The sequence below is a fragment of the Procambarus clarkii genome, chromosome 24, assembly GCF_040958095.1.
Source record: "Procambarus clarkii isolate CNS0578487 chromosome 24, FALCON_Pclarkii_2.0, whole genome shotgun sequence".
Classification (NCBI taxonomy): Eukaryota; Metazoa; Arthropoda; class Malacostraca; order Decapoda; family Cambaridae; genus Procambarus; species Procambarus clarkii.
In genome coordinates, this window is record NC_091173.1 from 45,554,453 (window position 1) to 45,574,956 (window position 20,504).

General features: G+C 44.7%; 1 protein-coding gene across 1 annotated transcript in view; it reads left to right on the plus strand.

Moving 5' to 3' along the window:
- The window catches only part of LOC123747625 (putative neural-cadherin 2), a 168,760-nt gene that overhangs the window by 97,856 nt on the left and 50,400 nt on the right, over positions 1-20,504 (plus strand). Inside the window, exons 7-11 of the mRNA XM_069330398.1 lie at positions 7,885-8,040; positions 9,611-9,787; positions 14,708-14,896; positions 15,572-15,785; positions 19,966-20,174. Coding sequence (XP_069186499.1) covers positions 7,885-8,040; positions 9,611-9,787; positions 14,708-14,896; positions 15,572-15,785; positions 19,966-20,174 — 945 coding nt within the window. The remainder of the gene's footprint in view (positions 1-7,884; positions 8,041-9,610; positions 9,788-14,707; positions 14,897-15,571; positions 15,786-19,965; positions 20,175-20,504) is intronic.

Here is a 20,504-nt window from a genome sequence, read left to right on the forward strand (position 1 = left end):
CAGTCATGCGGGTAACAGATACGTGTTGGTGCTAGTTGACCATCTGTCTAGATACACTACACTAGTTGCATTACCTCAGAAGGATTCTCGTACGGTTGCAGATGCGTTCTTGCGTAGGTTCGTTACTGTATTCGGACCTCCTAAAGTTTTAGTCTCTGACCGGGGTCAAGAATTCAATGGGAATATATTTAGAGAAGTTTGTAAGATTTTAGAGACAACTTCGGCTTTTACAACAGCCTACCACCCACAAGCAAACGGAATGACGGAACGGACTAATCGTTCAGTCAAGGATATGCTTGCAATCCTTGCTGAACATGATGCAAACACCTGGGATGAACACCTACCCTATGTTCAGTTCGCCTTGAATACTGCCATCCACCAATCAATTAACACCCAACCACTTCATTTGTTTACTGGTAATTCATGCAATTTCCCGTCAGGTCTGCTTAACAGACATAATGTTGCATACGGGGAGGACTATCCTTCAGAGGTCCTTGGAAAAATGAGAAATGCATGGAATATTGCAGCTGAAGCGTCCAAGAAGGCACGGACTCGGTATGCTTATTTTTATGACAAGAAAGTGCGCCCTCTTGAGTTGACGGAAGGAAGCCTCGTATTGAGAGTGAATGAGGCTGCGCCCGCCAATCAGAGCAGGAAACTAGCTCCGAGGTGGCGAGGACCATATAGAGTAATTAAAAGGGCGGGGCCGGTTAATCTTGTTATAAAAGGAGTGTTCGAGGACCAGGTGGAAAGGACAATTCATGTGAATAAATTGAAACATTATCATGCTAGAGAGGAATTAGAACTGCCTTCAGCGGGTCTAGTTCCTGACTCAGCAGTGCTGACTCATGGCTTCACCGACGAGTCAGAAGATGAGGATGACCCTCTGTCATCGCTCATCAGTAGTCAGGTGCAGTCTCGCCACCCTATGGTGACGAGATCTCGCGCTATACAGTAAAGTAACTTCCTTGGTTAGTATAATTTAGTATTCATTAGATTTTCCTGTAAAGGCAATGAGGTGTACTATGTCTATACTTAACTCAGGTAGCAACTTTTACCGTGCTCTTGGGTTCCACCTCCACCAAACCCAGAGTATATCTATGCTTCCGCTGTGTTGTGTCTGTCTGTTCCCAGGTCTGATTGGTACACCGACCCAGTTGTTCCAGCCACACGTGAACCTTTGTCTGTAAAGACCGAGGGGGGAGGCACGTTACACAAAGCCCTCCCCCCACTAGACCCAGTAACCCATACATCAGTTACTTTGGGGATGAGTGACTGTCCAAGAGTCACCCGGCCGACGCCTCACGTCACTAACGAGGTTGTCAGGGCCAGCGAGCTGTCCACATTATAGCAGTCACCGGAGGTGCCATACAACGCCGGGGTAGCTGTCTCGAGATCACCAATACCCACCTGCTGCGTCATCAAGACTGCAGCCATTCCAGCAGTGTTGGAGGAGAGGTCAAGAAATGGAAAGCGCGTAGCAGTACTCAAGAGTTTCGCCGGAAGATTAACGATTACGTCATCTGAAGTAACAAGAAAGCGGAAATAAGGCGGTCACAGGTGGAAGGCACGGTTTCCCTACAGAGTACCGGGACTCGCCAATAGAAGGTCGCAAAATTGTCTCCTTTGGCCTAAAGTCGGCGGTACGAGGGTATACACAGTTGGTGTTTACGGCCTAGTAACCTGGGGACATCAAGAAACGCCTGAGATGACGTGAGCAATGATGGAAGACGAGATTCACCTGTTCTGCAAACAAGCAACCCGCCTCTACGACCTTCTGACACCACTCCTGCTAAGAGACACCGTTGGTACATCCAGTCCTGCTCTGCTGTGGTCATCTGCGACGTCAAGTTTAACATCAAGACTGCCGTGTGAACTGTGATTGATATGAAGGCGTGTGGACTGTCGAGAGCAAGATTAATGGCCGAAGTAACAGTATTCTACAGCTGTCACTTGGCACTCCGCTCTACTACACTCTGTCGTCATTCAGGAGTACTGGATGGGAGTACAAGAGGACCAGGTATTGATGTCTACACATGGGGAGAAGCAAGATCGACACCGTCATCGTCAGCGACTACATTCAGCATCCAGCAGCATCTATATTTTTTCTCGATTACTCAATATGAACAATTGATACAAACAACAAAGTGGCTCTGAACATCTGTGTAAAGAACATCTGGACACTTTTGTTTAAATGTTGAAAAACAGATTTAGAATCAATACTTTTTAAATGTTGAAAAACAGATAAATAATAATTCTGGTATAATATACGAAAATTTTACTCTATAAATTGGTCAGTAATCAAAATCGAAGCCCCTGTGTAATTGTCTCAGCCCAGAACAAACGGTTATGGAAAATTATGTTGTGCTATTTTTTTCAGAATGTTTGAACACAGGAGAGGCGGACCAATATAAACATTGACACTTCTAGTGAGTGAGAACACTTGGCTGTGCAGTCAGCTGAAACCTGTGATATAGTATAGGAATTTTTTTTTATATTTTTAGATACATGTAATAAACGTTAGGTGTGTTCCTTAGCATGTCAAGGCTGACATTGATGGGGAGTGGTTAGTACACGGATGTGTACCTGATAGTTCCGTAGTACGCTCCCGGATGACAAAGTTCAGTCTGAACTTATAACTTTAATGTTTGTTTGAGCACGGTGTGGCCGGCTCTAGGGGACACATGGACTTGGCTAGTGAAGAGCCAAGAGAGTTTAATAGCTAGTTATTGATGGTAGAGTAGGGACATGTTATTTAGCTATGTCAGTAAGGATAGGATGTATGTTTCCTGATATTAGAAGATTGCTGTCAGTTGACAGCTGAGAAATTTATGAATTTAAACATGTTGATGTTGGACTATTATTTGTCAAATTTTATTAGTTAGGTTAGCTTTTGTTTGTGGCATGAGTTGAATTGTGGGTTTGGATACTAAACCTCGTGAATTTTAACAAATTAACAAGGTTTACTAAGTGCTTGTGCGGGGGGGTTGTAACAAACTAGGCTGTTGTAAGAATTATCCAGAGTGGTTTATCGACAAAAGAGAATGGGAAGCTGAGCCGCATGGTGACCTGACCCCCAGGGGAATTCGCGGTGGAAATAACCAACGCTTTGTTCATAGCTGCGTATAATGAATCATCCTATAGTATTCAGTAATTTAGAGAAAATTAGCCTTTATTCATTTTGCATTAAAATTGTATTGTATAATAGTACTGGATACAATATCAAGAGTATTCTAATTATTGAGTTTAAGTCACCATCAGTGACGTCACGAATCAGATCTAACTTCTAAAGCGGAGTGACCGGCGGTCATAGGTCAGCAGGGTTGACATGTCTAATATTTCTCAAAGTTTTAATAACCATTTTTGTGATCGGGAACAGCTTTGCCGTTAGATGTTTGTGTAATCTAATTAAAGTAAAATAATTCAACCAGTCTGGATCAATTAAGTACAACAGAGTTTAATTGTTATAACTTAAACCTGGCTAGTAACTTGGTAAAACTTTGACTAGGCGGAAGGATACAAGGTTCTAGTCTGGGCTAGGCCAGACGAGGACAAATCAGTGTGGTCACGGAAGCAGCTGGGATAAGAGGTCAACATCTTACCTCTCCCCAAGACCAGCACAACACCCAGAGCTGGTCGCCCAAGGTATAGTTGCTATTGTAAATTATAGGGATAGTCTTCTCATTTGCCATTCAGGTCAAGTAGGGAGTGTTAAAGTGATAGGGAGTGAACACATTTAGATTTTGTTTTAGTTTTCTCTTAATAAATTAAATTTGTTATTAATTTGCATTTTATTGTTTCCATTTGGTTATGTGTAAACTTGTCCTGGTCACGTGGTCCACACGAGGCAGAGTTGCATTGGGCGCCGATTCTAACATCGGATCGGAATTCATCATCCCCATCTAATTAACTCCACACTCAAGTTTCCGAGGTTATAAACTACTAGTGGGGATCAAGCCCCAAGGTTGATTAATTAGCGTGATCGATCCAGACCTCGATCATTGCTCTGTAGAGCTGGTCTGGTGGTGGCAGCCTAGAGGCGACTCTAGGGTTTTGCTCAGAGCTTAGATCACGTCATACTGGGTGTAGAATCCTAAGTCGGTCAATCGTCTTAGGACCACGTGGCGTGGAGTTGGCTTTGGTAAAAGTTTTGGAGTCCCTTGGTAGAGAATAATAAGTAAGAATACGGGTAGAGGGAGTAGAAGGAAGAAAAGAGAGAGGAACACCGAACCCGTGTTACACAGTTCCTAGTTGTGCCGTGATAGGATTCGTCAGAAGGGCAGAGCGGGGAGGGGGAGAGAGAGATAGAGAGAGAGAGAGAGAGAGAGAGAGAGAGAGAGAGAGAGAGAGAGAGAGAGAGAGAGAGAGAGAGAGAGAGAGAGAGAGAGAGAGAGAGAGAGAGAGAGAGAGAAAGAGAGAGAGAGAGAGAGAGATAAAGAGAGAGATAGAGAGAGGGAGGGAGGGAGAGAGATAAAGAGAGAGATAGAGAGAGATAAAGAGAGAGATAGAGAGAGGGAGGGAGGGAGAGAGATAAAGAGAGAGATATAAAGAGAGAGAGAGAGAGATAAAGAGAGAGACAGAGAGATGGAGGGAGAGAGAGAAAGAGAGACAGAGAGAGAGATAGAGAGAGAGAGAGAGACAGAGAGAGACAGAGAGAGAGAGAGAGAGAGAGAGAGAGAGAGAGAGAGAGAGAGAGAGAGAGAGAGAGAGAGAGAGAGAGAGAGAGAGAGAGAGAGAGAGAGAGAGAGAGAGAGAGAGAGAGAGAGAGAGATAAAGAGAGAGAGGGAGAGAGAGAGAGAGAGAGATAAAGAGAGAGGGGGAGAGAGAGAGAGATAAAGAGAGAGGGGGAGAGAGAGAGAGAGAGATAAAGAGAGAGGGGGAGAGAGAGAGAGAGAGAGAGAGAGAGAGAGAGAGAGAGAGAGAGAGAGAGAGAGAGAGAGAGAGAGAGAGAGAGAGAGAGAGAGAGAGAGAGAGAGAGAGAGAAAGAGAGAGAGAGAGAGAGAGAGAGAGAGAGAGAGAGAGAGAGAGAGAGAGAGAGAGAGAGAGAGAGAGAGAGAGAGAGAGAGAGAGAGAGAGAGATAAAGAGAGAGGGAGAGAGAGAGATAAAGAGAGAGGGAGAGAGAGAGAGATAAAGAGAGAGAGAGGAGAAAGTGGGAGAGAGAGAGAGAGAGGGGGAGAGTATGTGTAAGGGGGATGTGGGGGACTGGGGGGTGGGGGGGGCGGTGGTGGCAACCAGGTGAGGTCAGGTCAGGTCAGATGGGGGGTAAGAGAGGAGGTGGGGTATAGTAGGTGCTTGGCTCTTTCCAGAAAAGTTGTTAATCCTTTCTTCCCTGACTGGACGTTTGTGTGTGCCTGTTTACGTTTTTGCGTGTGCGTGCGTGCATACGTACGTGGGCGTGCGTGCGTGCGCGAGCGTGCGTGCGTGCGCGAGCGTGCGTGCGTGCGCGAGCGTGCGTGCGTGCGCGAGCGTGCGTGCGTGCGCGAGCGTGCGTGCGTGCGCGAGCGTGCTGCGTGCGTGCGTGTGTCACGAGATCCCTTAAGTGTTACCTCTACCTAAATGAGCCACATTGAGATTTTAAATATATATGGTATCCTGAACAAGAATTGGACAATATTTTACCTCACACTGTACACCTGATTAATTGACCAGAGAGGGGGTACATACCAGTATGATTCCCGCTCACACAACTAGATGAGTAATGATGATGTATGGTTGACGATGGTGCTCCGTCGTCGCCTTTCCACTTGGTGATTCTCTAAGTGCTAGTAGATTGACGATGTCGATTCTTTTCTACACAAATCTCTGGAATCACAGTCACCAGCCAACAAACACAGTCACAGTTCCACGGCGGGCCGTCCCACCTGGCCATCAGGTCAGGTCACTACGCGGTCCTCCACTCTGTATGTACCGGTGATTCCACTAGCTACACTTTGGTTTTTTCGCACTATCGCTAGCGATATGACTATGCTATGTAGCACCCTGCTAGCTACACACTGCGAGAGGCCAAATACTATGATCTAGCCTCAATAATCCTTCAATGTCCCAAGAAATTGACGAATTTCCACGGACCTCGCTAATCGCGTGTCTCTCCTACCGATGACTCGTGTGTACTCACCTATTTGTGCTTGCGGGGGTTAAGCTTTGGCTCTTTGGTCCCGCCTCTCAACTGTCAATCAACTGGTGTACAGATTCCTGAGCCTACTGGGCTCTATCATATCTACATTTAAAACTGTGTATGGAGTCAGCCTCCACCACATCACTGCCTAATGCATTCCATCCGTTAACTACTCTGACACAGAAAAAGTTCCTTCTAACGTCTCTGTGGCTCATGTGGGTACTCAGTTTCCACCTGTGTCCCCTTGTTCGCGTCCCGCCAGTGTTGAATAGTTTATCCTTGTTTACCCGGTCGATTCCTCTGAGGATTTTGTAGGTTGTGATCATGTCTCCCCTTACTCTTCTGTCTTCCAGTGTCGTAAGGTGCATTTCCCGCAGCCTTTCCTCGTAACTCATGCCTCTTAGTTCTGGGACTAGTCTAGTGGCATACCTTTGGACTTTTTCCAGCTTCGTCTTGTGCTTGACAAGGTACGGGCTCCATGCTGGGGCCGCATACTCCAGGATTGGTCTTACATATGTGGTGTACAAGATTCTGAATGATTCCTTACACAGGTTCCTGAACGCTGTTCTGATGTTAGCCAGCCTCGCATATGCCGCAGACGTTATTCTTTTTATGTGGGCTTCAGGAGACAGGTTTGGTGTGATATCAACTCCTAGATCTTTCTCTCTGTTCGTTTCATTAAGTACTTCATCTCCTATTCTGTATCCTGTGTTTGGCCTCCTATTTCCACCACCTAGTTTCATTACTTTGCATTTACTCGGGTTGAACTTCAACAGCCATTTGTTGGACCATTCACTCAGTCTGTCTAGGTCATCTTGTAGCCTCCTACTATCGTCCTCAGTTTCAATCCTCCTCATAATTTTTACATCATCGGCAAACATTGAGAGAAACGATTCTATACCCTCTGGAAGATCATTTACATATATCAGAAACAGTATAGGTCCAAGGACTGACCCCTGCGGTACTCCACTCGTAACGTCTCGCCAATCTGAGACCTCACCCCTCACACTGACTCGTTGTCTCCTGTTACTTAGGTACTCCTGTATCCAACGGAGTACCTTCCCTTTCACTCCAGCCTGCATCTCCAGTTTTTTCACTAGCCTCTTGTGTGGCACTGTGTCAAAGGCTTTCTGACAATCCAAAAATATGCAGTCTGCCCACCCTTCTCTTTCTTGCCTTATTTTTGTTGCCTGGTCGTAGAATTCAAGTAACCCTGTGAGGCAGGACCTGCCATCCCTGAATCCATGTTGATGCTGTGTTACAAAGTTCTTTCGCTCCAGATGCTCCACTAGCTTTCTTCGCACAACCTTCTCCATCATCTTGCATGGTATGCAGGTTAGGGACACTGGTCTGTAATTCAGTGCCTCCTGTCTATCCCCTTTCTTGTATATCGGGACTACGTTAGCTGCTTTCCAAATTTCTGGCAGTTCCCCTGTTGCCAGTGATTTGTTATACACCATGGAGAGCGGGAGGCACAGTTCTCCTGCTCCTTCCTTTAGTATCCAAGGGGAGAGTCCATCTGGGCCTATAGCCTTTGTCACATCCAATTCTAGTAAACACTTCCTTACTTTCCCGCTGGTAATCTCAAACTCTTCCAGTGGTGTGTGTGTGTGTGTGTGTGTGTGTGTGTGTGTGTGTGTGTGTGTGTGTGTGTGTGTGTGTGTGTGTGTGTGTGTGTGTGTGTGTGTGTGTGTGAGTGTGTGTGTACCTTCAGAAACATAATTATCATTATAGCATTACCGGAACATTCGATGCTTGCCTCCTGCAGGTGGTGCCAGGAAGTGGGCGAGGCTGGCAGCTGTTCCGGGTGGATGGCCGCCGCCGGGGGAGCCCAGGCGGCGACCTGCGCTCCGTCGCGCCGCTCGACTACGAGAACCCCAGCCACAGACGAGGCTTCCGCTTCAGAGTCCAAGTGACAGACATGGTACGTCTACCCGCCCACCCCCGTGCCTATCGCAGCGTTTGTGAGGCACATTATTGACTCAGGCCGCAGATAAAGCGTGCTGAAATAACATGTTTGTATTCAAATGTGCCACATATCTCTCTCTCATTTTCCTCGAACGAGGACCTGGGCTGGAAGGCTGCCTTTCATCAAGCAGGCTGTTGACCTACTATACACATATGTTACATATGTATATATGTGTATATGCATATATATATATATATATATATATATATATATATATATATATATATATATATACATATATATATATATATATATATATATATATATATATATATATATATATATATATATATATATATATATACATATATATATATATATATATATATATATATATATATATATATATATATATATATATATATATATATATACATATATTGTTAAATAAGGAAGGGAGTACCACCTCTGGCTGGAAGAAGGGGGACCCATAGCCTCGGAGGAAACCACACATAACGCATTGGAGGGAATGTAGGTCCCCTCCAATACAGTTTCTGTGTGCTTTTCTCCTACCACCCCCTTTCTTTTTTTATTGTGTATTTAAATGTATATGTATATGTATATATATATATATATATATATATATATATATATATATATATATATATATATATATATATATATATATATATATATATATATATATATATATATATATATATATATATATATTATATATGTTACCTCTATCCTCGTGCCTTGTGCCCGCATACTGCGTTATTTACATCGCTAAATAGCACATACGTAATGTTGCTTTTGAAAGCTCGCAGACACAATTAACGATCAAAGAAATTTTGATAACAAACGGAAAAATTAATTTCTCATTTAATTTTTTTCGTATGATAGAGGGACTTATTAAATTACGGGGGAGAAAATTTATTTATATAATTATTTATTAAAAATGTTTATTGATGACCATGCTGTTTATCATAGCATTTAATATGTACTGATAAGCAGATATCGGTACTGTACTGAATATCAGCTTGTACATACTGTACTGTATATCAGCTTGTATATACTGTACTGTATATCAGCTTGTATATACTGTACTGTATATCAGCTTGTATATACTGTACTGTATATCAGCTTGTATATACTGTACTGTATATCAGCTTGTATATACTGTACTGTATATCAGCTTGTATATACTGTACTGTATATCAGCTTGTATATACTGTACTCTATATCAGCTTCTACGTACTGTACTGTATATAAGCTTGTACGTACAGTACTGTATACTGTATTGTATAACAGCTTGTTTAATGACCGTTCTGCTTTCTCAGTCGATTTAAGTCGTCTGTATCTTGCATGTGACAAGTGATGGCAGTCTCGGCTCTCTGTAAACATTACCTGCCTCCACCACACACACACACAAAATATGCTCATGTATCCGTCTCTATCACACACTTGCCATAAGAATATATATCACTGGAACTCAGTATATTTCCGCCCTTGGAACTGAGAACGCCTAAAACTAGTCAGCAAAGAAGACACCTGTCTTCCCTTCTCACATGTTTTACATCAGGGGAACGACGGCTGGGAAGACAAGTATCACGTTGACAGTACCTGGGTGAACCTGCGACTGGTGGACGACAACGACAACACCCCCACCTTCAGCAGCGACCAGGCCCACCTCACCCTGCCGGAGGACACGCCCCCGGGCACCCTCCTCGCCATCTTCGTCGCCCGGGACAGAGATGGGGTGAGTGATCCCCAGAAACCAGGAGTTTCCGTTGTTGATCATTGCTTTCCCGTTTTCCGTTTGAGTAGATCTGTTAACATCTTTCATATTTTAATTGATTTAACTTATGTCTGTGATACTTATCATTTTTACCATTCACCACTTACCCTGATTCATTAATTTTTTCTTTACGTTGTTCATCATATTATATTATATTATAATAATATTATAATATTATATATTATTATATTATATATATTATGATAATATACTTCACATTATTTTAATATATAATTATATAATATAATAATATGAAGAGGCATGAGCCTCAGCAACCCTCCCCTGTCCCCTCGTCCTCCCCATCATTCCCCACTCCTCCGTCCCCTCGTCCTCCACATCATTCCCTCCTCCCCTGTCCCCTCGTCCTCCCCACCATTCCCCACTCCCTCGTCCGATGCATTCCCAAATGATCTGATGTTCCCATCAGACAAATGGAAACATCAAATGATCTGATGTTCCCATCAGACAAATGGAAACATCAAATGATCTGATGTTCCCATCAGACAAATGGAAACATCAAATGATCTGATGTTCCCATCATTGAAAAACAAGAACAGTTAAAAAACGAAATAAAAACATTCAAGAAAATAAAAAATAAACTCTACTCACAAAATGATGGTATAGTATACAACACAGCTCAATTCCAACACAATGTCACACAAATTAATTAAATAGAAATTAAAATAAATCAAAATCTATGAAAATTCAATTTATCAATGCAATCGGAAAGATTGAAATGTAATCGTAACATATTTAGTATAGCGTGTGTTGCTTATACGGGCAACAGAGAGCGCTGTTTTCCCCCCAAAAAAACTTTTTACCAGTCAAAGGGGTGGCATCTATATAGTAGGTATATAAAAACACGCGTGTATTCAAATGCAACATTGAGTCAAAATTTCAAAGCAATTGGTATAGAGGTTTCGGAGATTTCACTCATGAGAGGTATAGTTTTTTTTTTAAAAAAACATTTTTTTACCTGTCACATACTTGACATCTATTTAACATGTATATAGAAACACGCTCAGCTACGAATGGAATGCCGTATCAAAATTTCAAAGCAATCGGTGAAGAACTTTCGAGATTAGCGATTTTGATCATTTACATTTTATTTACATAGTTTACTAGCTGTACCCGGCCACGCCTTGCTGTAGCTGAGCAACGCATGTGCGTTGCTGAGCCACAGCAACCTTCCCCCGTCTCCCAGTCCTGCCCACCATTCCCCATGTCTTGTCCCCTAATCCTTCCAACTATTCCTCACGCACCCGTCCCCTCTTCTAACCATTCCCCACTCCCCTGTCCCGTAGTCCTTCCCACTATTCCCCCCCTCCACCATCCCTTTGTCCTCCCTAACATTCCCCACTCCAGCGTCCGCTTGTTCACCTAACCACTTCCCACTCCACCGTCCCCTCCTCCTCCCCACCCTCCCCAACTCCCCCGTTCCTTCGTCCTCCCCACTATTACCCCCTTCCCTGTCCCCTCGTCCTCCACATCCTCTCCAACTCCCCCCCTTTCTCCCCAACATTCCCCACTCCCTCGTTTGATGCATTCCCAAACGATCTGATATTCCCATTAGAAAATTGGGAACATTAAATGATCTGATGCTCCCATTAATGAAATATAAGAAAAACATTTAAAAAACGAAATAAAAAATGAAAAAAATACAAAGAAAAACTATACTCAGGAAATGAACGGTATAGTAAACAACACAGCTCAAGTAAAACTCAATGTCACACAAAATATTTAAATCAAAATGAAAATCAATCGAAATCTATGAAAATTATATATGTCAATGCAATCAGAAACACTGAAATGGAATCGTAACACATTTAGTATAGCATGTGTGGCTCTTACATGCAACAGATGGCGCTGTTTCTTAAAAAATTAACGATTTTTTTCCTGTCACAGGTGTGGCATCTATACTTATTCTTACGAAACGAACGGTATGGTAAACAACACAGCTCAATTTCAATGCAATGTCACACAAAATAATTAAATCAAAATGAAAATAAATTGCAATTTTTGAAAATTCAATTTATCATGGTAATTGGGAACATTCCAATGGAATCGTAATATATTTAGTATAGCGTGAGTTGCTATTATGTGCAACAGATGGAGCTGTTTTTTTTTTTAATGTTTTTAACTGTCACAGGTGTGGCATCAATATAGTCGATATATAAAAACACGCGTGTATTCGAATGGAACGTTGTGTAAAAATTTCAAAGCAATCGGTGAAGAACTCATTGAGATTACAGCGTGTATTGTTCTTTCGTCTAACAGATGGCGCTGTTTTTCAAAAAAGCATGTTTTTTTCCTGACACAGGTGTGGCATGCATATAGTAAGAATATAAAAACATGCGCCGATTCGAATGCAACATTGTGACAAAATTTCAAAGCAATCGGTAAAGAGGTTTCAGAGATTTCCCTCCCATGAAAAACACTTGAAAAAAACAGTTTTTCGAAAAAAGTATGTTTTTTCCGTCACAGACGTGAAATCTATATAATATGTATATAAAAATGGGATGGAATTTATGGGTGGGAGGAAGGTTATGTAACGGCAAATTTACACCTACGGTGTCCCTGACCACATGGACACTGGTGGCGCCCCTGACCACATGGACACTGGCGGCGCCCCTGACCACATGGACACTGGCGGCGCCCCTGACCACATGGGCACTGGTGGCGCCCCTGACCACATGGACACTGGTGGCGCCCCTGACCACATGGGCACTGGCGGCGCCCCTGACCACATGGACACTGGTGGCGCCCCTGACCACATGGACACTGGCGGCGCCCCTGACCACATGGACACTGGCGGCGCCCCTGACCACATGGGCACTGGTGGCGCCCCTGACCACATGGACACTGGCGGCGCCCCTGACCACATGGACACTGGCGGCGCCCCTGACCACATGGGCACTGGTGGCGCCCCTGACCACATGGACACTGGTGGCGCCCCTGACCACATGGGCACTGGTGGCGCCCCTGACCACATGGGCACTGGCGGCGCCCCTGACCACATGGACACTGGTGGCGCCCCTGACCACATGGACACTGGCGGCGCCCCTGACCACATGGGCACTGGCGGCGCCTCTGACCACATGGACACTGGTGGCGCCCCTGACCACATGGGCACTGGCGGCGCCCCTGACCACATGGACACTGGTGGCGCCCCTGACCACATGGACACTGGCGGCGCCCCTGACCACATGGACACTGGTGGCGCCCCTGACCACATGGGCACTGGCGGCGCCCCTGACCACATGGACACTGGTGGCGCCCCTGACCACATGGGCACTGGCGGCGCCCCTGACCACATGGACACTGGCGGCGCCCCTGACCACATGGACACTGGCGGCGCCCCTGACCACATGGGCACTGGTGGCGCCCCTGACCAAATGGACACTGGTGGCGCCCCTGACCACATGGGCACTGGTGGCGCCCCTGACCACATGGGCACTGGCGGCGCCCCTGACCACATGGACACTGGTGGCGCCCCTGACCACATGGACACTGGCGGCGCCCCTGACCACATGGGCACTGGCGGCGCCCCTGACCACATGGACACTGGTGGCGCCCCTGACCACATGGGCACTGGCGGCGCCCCTGACCACATGGACACTGGTGGCGCCCCTGACCACATGGGCACTGGCGGCGCCCCTGACCACATGGACACTGGCGGCGCCCCTGACCACATGGACACTGGTGGCGCCCCTGACCACATGGGCACCGGCGACGCCCCCTGACCACATGAGCACCTGAGACGTCATAACCGCAAGAATACCTGCCGTGTTATCAGTGGTAACCCTGTTACCGCTGTAACAAGGTTATCACTATTACCATCCTAAAACAGTAACCCGTTTTAAGCCGCGTGAACTTAAATCTGACATCAGAGACTCCAGAAGCATTATTTAAGTTAGGACTTTTAAATGAGGTTAACTTGGTGCAGTATATGTGAATGTATTTTTTTTTCTGGGCAGTTAGAATGACGTTCAATAGATTTCTGACGTCATTTGCATCATCAACCTCATATGTGACCTAATTAAGCCAATTGCAAAAACTGAAGGTTCAATCGCAAACGAAAAGAAGATTCACTTAGTCGAGTGAAAGCTAGCTATAGTGCACTGCTGAGGGAAAAAGATAGATGTCGCAGTCTTGCAGAAGTCGAAGAGAAGCGCCCCAGTTTGGTCGTCCTGATATTCCGAAATAAGTCAATGTAAATGATCAAGTAAGCAGTGAAGACCATGTAATCGTTCTTATAGTAAACCATGTTAGAAAACGAGCCGGAGTGTATCCAGTGACGTTGTTGGAGTCTGACTCGTGGTAGCTGAAGATTGACCGCAAGTGTTCGTTACCTCTTTGTAGAGGTGTCATAAAGAATCTCTAGTTGTTATTACCCCAAAGAGAACACAGCCAGGTGTGTGCTACACTAACACCCGCCACTAACCGCAGGGAGGACACAGCCAGGTGTCCTACACTAATACCCGCCACTAACCGCAGGGAGGACACAGCCAGGTGTCCTACACTAATACCCGCCACTAACCGCAGGGAGGACACAGCCAGGTGTGCTACACTAACACCCGCCACTAACCGCAGGGAGGACACAGCCAGGTGTGCTACACTAATACCCGCCACTAACCGCAGGGAGGACACAGCCAGGTGTCCTACACTAATACCCGCCACTAACCGCAGGGAGGACACAGCCAGGTGTCCTACACTAATACCCGCCACTAACCGCAGGGAGGACACAGCCAGGTGTGCTACACTAATACCCGCCACTAATCGCAGGGAGGACACAGCCAGGTGTGCTACACTAACACCCGCCACTAACCGCAGGGAGGACATAGCCAGGTGTGCTACACTAATACCCGCCACTAACCGCAGGGAGGACACAGCCGCGTGCGCTACAAGATAGCAGAGGACAGTGACCCCAGACGACAGTTCAGTGTAGACGGGTCGGGGGCGGTCTGGGTTGTGGGCGGCCTGGATCGCGAGACAGCGGCCGCCCACTCCGTGCTGGTGTGGGCGGTGGACGATGGCATCCCACCCAGGACTGCCACAGCCACCCTCACTGTAAGTATACTTGTTGTCACTGTATCAGTACTATAATTACACATTTTATCACTGTATCAGCACCGTGAGTAAACGTTATCAATATATCAGCACTGTAAGTACACATATTATCACTGTATCAGCACTGTAAGTACACATATTATCACTGTATCAGCACTGTAAGTACACATATTATCACTGTATCAGCACTGTAAGTACACATGTCATCATTGTATCAGCACTCTAAGTACACATGTCATCACTGTATAAGCACTAATCACAAACTAGTCTGTATGAGCACAGTAACAACCAGATGTTTCGTCAAGTTTACATTGTTTTGAATGTCCCTATCTGGCTTCTTTTCCTAATATGTTTCCCAGCCAAAGTGTGTTTTTTCTTACTATTTCGGTTGACCACTTCAGAAGGATGTGTTTGAATTTACTATCTCTTTGAACCTCGTTTCACTCGCCTCTTAAGCCATGACTTAAGATGAGTCCTACTTATCAGTATCCAATCATATATATATATATATATATATATATATATATATATATATATATATATATATATATATATATATATATATATATATATATATATATATATATATATAGTCATATATATATGACCATGGTCATATATGGTCTACCATGTGCCTGAAGGCGACCTCACCCTGGCTGAGAGCTCTTCCTGCAGGTGAAGGTGACGGACGTGAACGACAACCCGCCGTTCCTGGCGGAGCCTCGGGAGGTGGAGGTGGTGGAGAACGGCGGGGCCCAGGTGGTGGCCCGGGTGAGGCTTGGGGACCCTGACGACCGGCGCCAGGGCCACGGGCCGCCCTTCACTGTAGCCCTCGACCCCAGGGCGCCCCAGCACGTCCTCGACACCTTCAGAGTCACCCACGACAAGAGTGAGTTGTTAGGGGGCAACCAGAGGCAATTATCAAGAGAAAGTACTAAGCCATCATGACTATAGCGGCAACCAGAATGTCACAAAAAAATAACATGTCGATAGACAACATATCAGTTGATCAAATCTCCATTTTATCTATTGTTTATATATATATATATATATATATATATATATATATATATATATATATATATATATATATATATATATATATATATATATATATATATATATATATATATATATATATATATATATATATATATATATATATATATATATATATATATATATATATATATATATATATATATATATATATATATTATTAAATATGACCGAAAAAGTAAGATTAATAATTCTAACACGAATTTTCTCAATCTTTCGTACATTTCATTTCACTGCTGGAGGTAAATCAAAAATCAATTCTCCAAAATTCATTTTTATTTCTAGTCTGACGCGACACGAGCGCGTTTCGTAAAACTTATTACATTTTCAAAGACTTTAGTTCACAAATACACAACTGAATAGAACTTACGCATCTCCGATTTTATATCTACATTTGAGTGAGGTGGAAGGGGTGATGTGGCATTAACACAAGACAGAACAAAATGTGGTATTAATAGGGTATTAATTTCATCAACACAAGACAGAACAAGAGTATTAATAGGGTATTAATTTCATCAACACAAGACAGAACACGAAACGATGCGTATTGAATGGAAGTGATTGTAGAAAGCCTATTGGTCCATATTTCTTGATGCTTCTATATTGGAGCGGAGTCTTGAGGTGGGTAGAATTTAGTTGTGCATTAATTGGCTGTTGATTGCTGGTGTTGACTTCTTAATGTGTAGTGCCTCGCAAATGTCAAGCCGTCTGCTATCGCTGTATCTATCGATGATTTCTGTGTTCTTTACTAAGATTTCTCTGGCGATGGTTTGGTTGTGGGAAGAGATTATATGATCCTTAATGGAGCCCTGTTGCTTATGCATCGTTAAACGCCTAGAAAGAGATGTTGTTGTCTTGCCTATATACTGGGTTTTTTGGAGCTTACAGTCCCCAAGAGGACTGTAAGAAGGACTGCGGAAGGAGGAAAGAATCGAGGCAATTACAGAAGCACCATACTGTCCCCCGAGCTCAAAGCGGCAGCTAAAAGCCTTCGTGAGAACAAGGAGATAGTTGTCAGGAGAGGTGACAAGTCGCCAATATACGTTAAAAAAGACGAATATCTGGCGAAAATGAACCTCATACTCTCTGACAAAACTAAATTCCAAAGGGTAACGAAGGACAATACAGCCGAATTGAAAGCAAAGGTCAACAAATTGATCGAAACTGTGAACGCCAAGAAATCAGGACTCCACCTGCCAAAAATTATTTGGGAATATAAACCTGGACATGCGTATGGAAATGTCAAGACACACAAGCCTGGAAACCCACTTCGGCCAATCATTAGCCAGATACCAACACCCACGTACAGACTGGCGAAGCGACTCAACGGCCTGCTGACTCCTTATGTCCCTTGCGCCTTCAGCCTGAAGTCTCCAAAGGAATTTGTTAACTTACTGCGGGGCACACGGGCCACAGGGATAAGAGCCTCGTTGGACGTAGAATCACTGTTCACCAACGTACCTGTGGACGAGACAATCGGGATGATAGCCGACAGAGTGTATCGTGATCCAGCCTGTACTCCTCTTGACATACCAGAAAATATTCTAAGGAAACTACTCCAAGCTTGTACTAAAGAGGCACCCTTCTTGAGCCCGGATGGGCACATGTATAAGCCAGTAGATGGGGTCGCCATGGGTTCTTCCCTAAGTGACCCGTTTGAAAACTTCTACATGGGTACCATCGAGCAAAAAGTCTTAGTCGACATGAACTTGAAACCGGCCATATACTGCAGGTATGTTGACGACATTTTTACACAGGTACCTGATGTCAGACATCTGCAGGAGCTGAAGGAGGCATTTGAGCAGAGTTCCGTGCTGCGTTTCACTTACGAGATGGAAAAGGATGGGAAGCTGCCCTTTCTAGATGTAACAGTCATGGAAAAGAGTGGAGGTTTCCACACTGCAGTCTACACTAAGGAAACGAACATAGGAATGTGCCTAAGGGGCCATTTATTTAAATGCCAACAGCGACTGCCCAGACAGGTACAAGAGGAGTGTTGTTTACACATATGTCGACCGTGCTCTCAGCCACAGCTCAGAATGGAAGCAAGTCGACGAAGAACTCTGTAGGGTAAGGCAGGTCCTAGTCAACAACGGCTTCTCCAATGGTTTCGTGAAAGACATCATAAGAAGGAAAGTGAAACGCCATGCAACCTCTGAAGAGACAACTAACACAACACCTATACCCCCTATTAGACTATTTTACAGGAACTTCTTTTCCACAGCCCATAAAACGGAGGAAAGCGTCCTGAAAGATATTGTTAGTAGAAACGTTATCCCTACAGACAAAAATCAGAAGATACAACTGACGATTTACTATAAAACCAAAAAAAGGGGCCATCCTACTCATGAGAAACTCTCCAGACACAAAGCGGAACGCTTTAAAAGAGACCAACGTCGTCTATGCCTTCAAATGCCCTCTTGGGGACTGTAAGCTTCAAAAAACTCAGTATATAGGCAAGACAACAACATCTCTTTCCAGGCGATTAACGATGCATAAGCAACAGGGCTCCATTAAGGAACATAATCTCTTCCCACAACCAAACCATCACCAGAGAAATATTAGCAAACAACACAGAAATCATCGATAGATACAGCGATAGCAGGCGGCTTGATATCTGCGAGACACTAAACATCAAGAAGTCAACATTAGCAATCAACAGCCAATTAATGCACAACTATATTCTACCCACTTCAAGACTCCGCTCCAATATAGAAGCATCAAGAAATATGAACCAATAGGTCCTCTGCGATTACTTCTATTCTTACCTTCAATACCCATTATTTCGTGTTCTATACTGTGTTGAAAGTTTTGTTCACCTCATCCAAACTGTTGTAACATATCACCTCACCAAAATGCGGGTATAAAATGAAAAATGAAAGCTGTTTAAATCATAGCATAAGTAAGAACTCTGTTTAGTGTTTGCAGGTAATAGCTGTGTGTGTGTAAATTAATCTTTGAAAATGTAATAAGTTATTACGAAACGCGTTCAAGTGTCGCGTCAGACTAGAAATAAAAATGAATTTTGGAGAATTGATTTTTCAATTACCATCAACAGTGAAAAGAAACATAAGAAAGATCGAGAAAATTCGTGTTAGAATTATTAATCTTACTTTTTCGGTCATATTTAATAATATATGTCTACAGGAAAGACTGCTACCAAAATATACTAATATATATATATATATATATATATATATATATATATATATATATATATATATATATATATATATATATATATATATATATATATATATATATATATATATATACATATTAATAATAATATTGATTAGCTAAGTCACTGCCCAGAGACAGTGTTCCCAGTGGTGATAGTGTTGGTGACATTGGGAGTCAGAGAGAGAATCTCGTCGAGAGATTCATTGTTCCTTTCAGCCAAGCTTTCGTGGCACACTTAGAACAGTCTCTCCCGAGAGCATGAGTGCAGGATTAAGCAAAACCTCTGCTAATTTTTCTGGGCATCATTTATGTAACTCTCTCTGTGGTACTATTGAAGCTGCTAGTGGTAGTGGTGCTAGTAGTAGTTGTGATGGAAGCAGAGATGGTGGTGGTGCAGGTTATAGGGCTGCAGGTGGTGATGCTCGTGGTAGTGGTGATAGTTGTCAGGTTGTTGGTGGTAACGGTTGTCTGGTTGCTGATGCTGGTGGTGGTGGAGGTGATATGTATGGGGCTGGCGGCAGTGACCGGCGACAGCAGCAGTGAAGGCAGCGGTGCTCTCCACACCATCAACGCTGCTCGGCCCGATACGCAAATCTAAAGAACTTACTCTGGACTTACAATGGACTTTAGTGATTATGGGTTTGTCGTCTGAAACAGTTTGTGGGCGTATTGAGAGCGTAATCCGGGCGTGTGTGTGTGTCTCAGCCTGGATATAGCTACTGAATTGTTGTTGTTGATACAGTATCCCGCCCTTATGTTCTTCCTTTAAGGAATACGAATGGCTTGGGCGTACTAGCCGGTACATTACCCACTGTGTTCTTCTGCAGGAGGGGATGAGGGGCGTGGCGTGGGCGTGGTGTGGGCGCGGGCGGGGCTAGACAGGGAGGAGCGGCGCTCCCTGCTGGTGCCGCTGGTGGTGGCGGACGCCGGCTGGCCGCCCCTCACCGCCACCGCCACCCTCACCGTCCATGTGGGCGACCTCAACGACAACCCCATGACCCCCGCCGCCAAGACTGTCACTGTCCACACCCTCCAGGTCAGTGCCACCCTCCAGGTCAGTGCCACCCTCCAGGTCACTGCCACCCTCCAGGTCAGTGCCACTCTCCAAGTCAGTGCCACCCTCCAGGTCAGTGCCACCCTCCAGGTCAGTGCCACCCTCCAGGTCAGTGCCACCCTCCAGGTCAGTGCCACCCTCCAGGTCAGTGCCACCCTTCAGGTCAGTGCCACCCTCCAGGTCAGTGCCACCCTCCAGGTCAGTGCCACCCTCTAGGTCAGTGCCACCATCCAGGTCAGTGCCACCCGCCAGGTCAGTGCCACCCGCCAGGTCAGTGCCACCCTCCAGGTCAGTCACTGTCCACACCCTCCA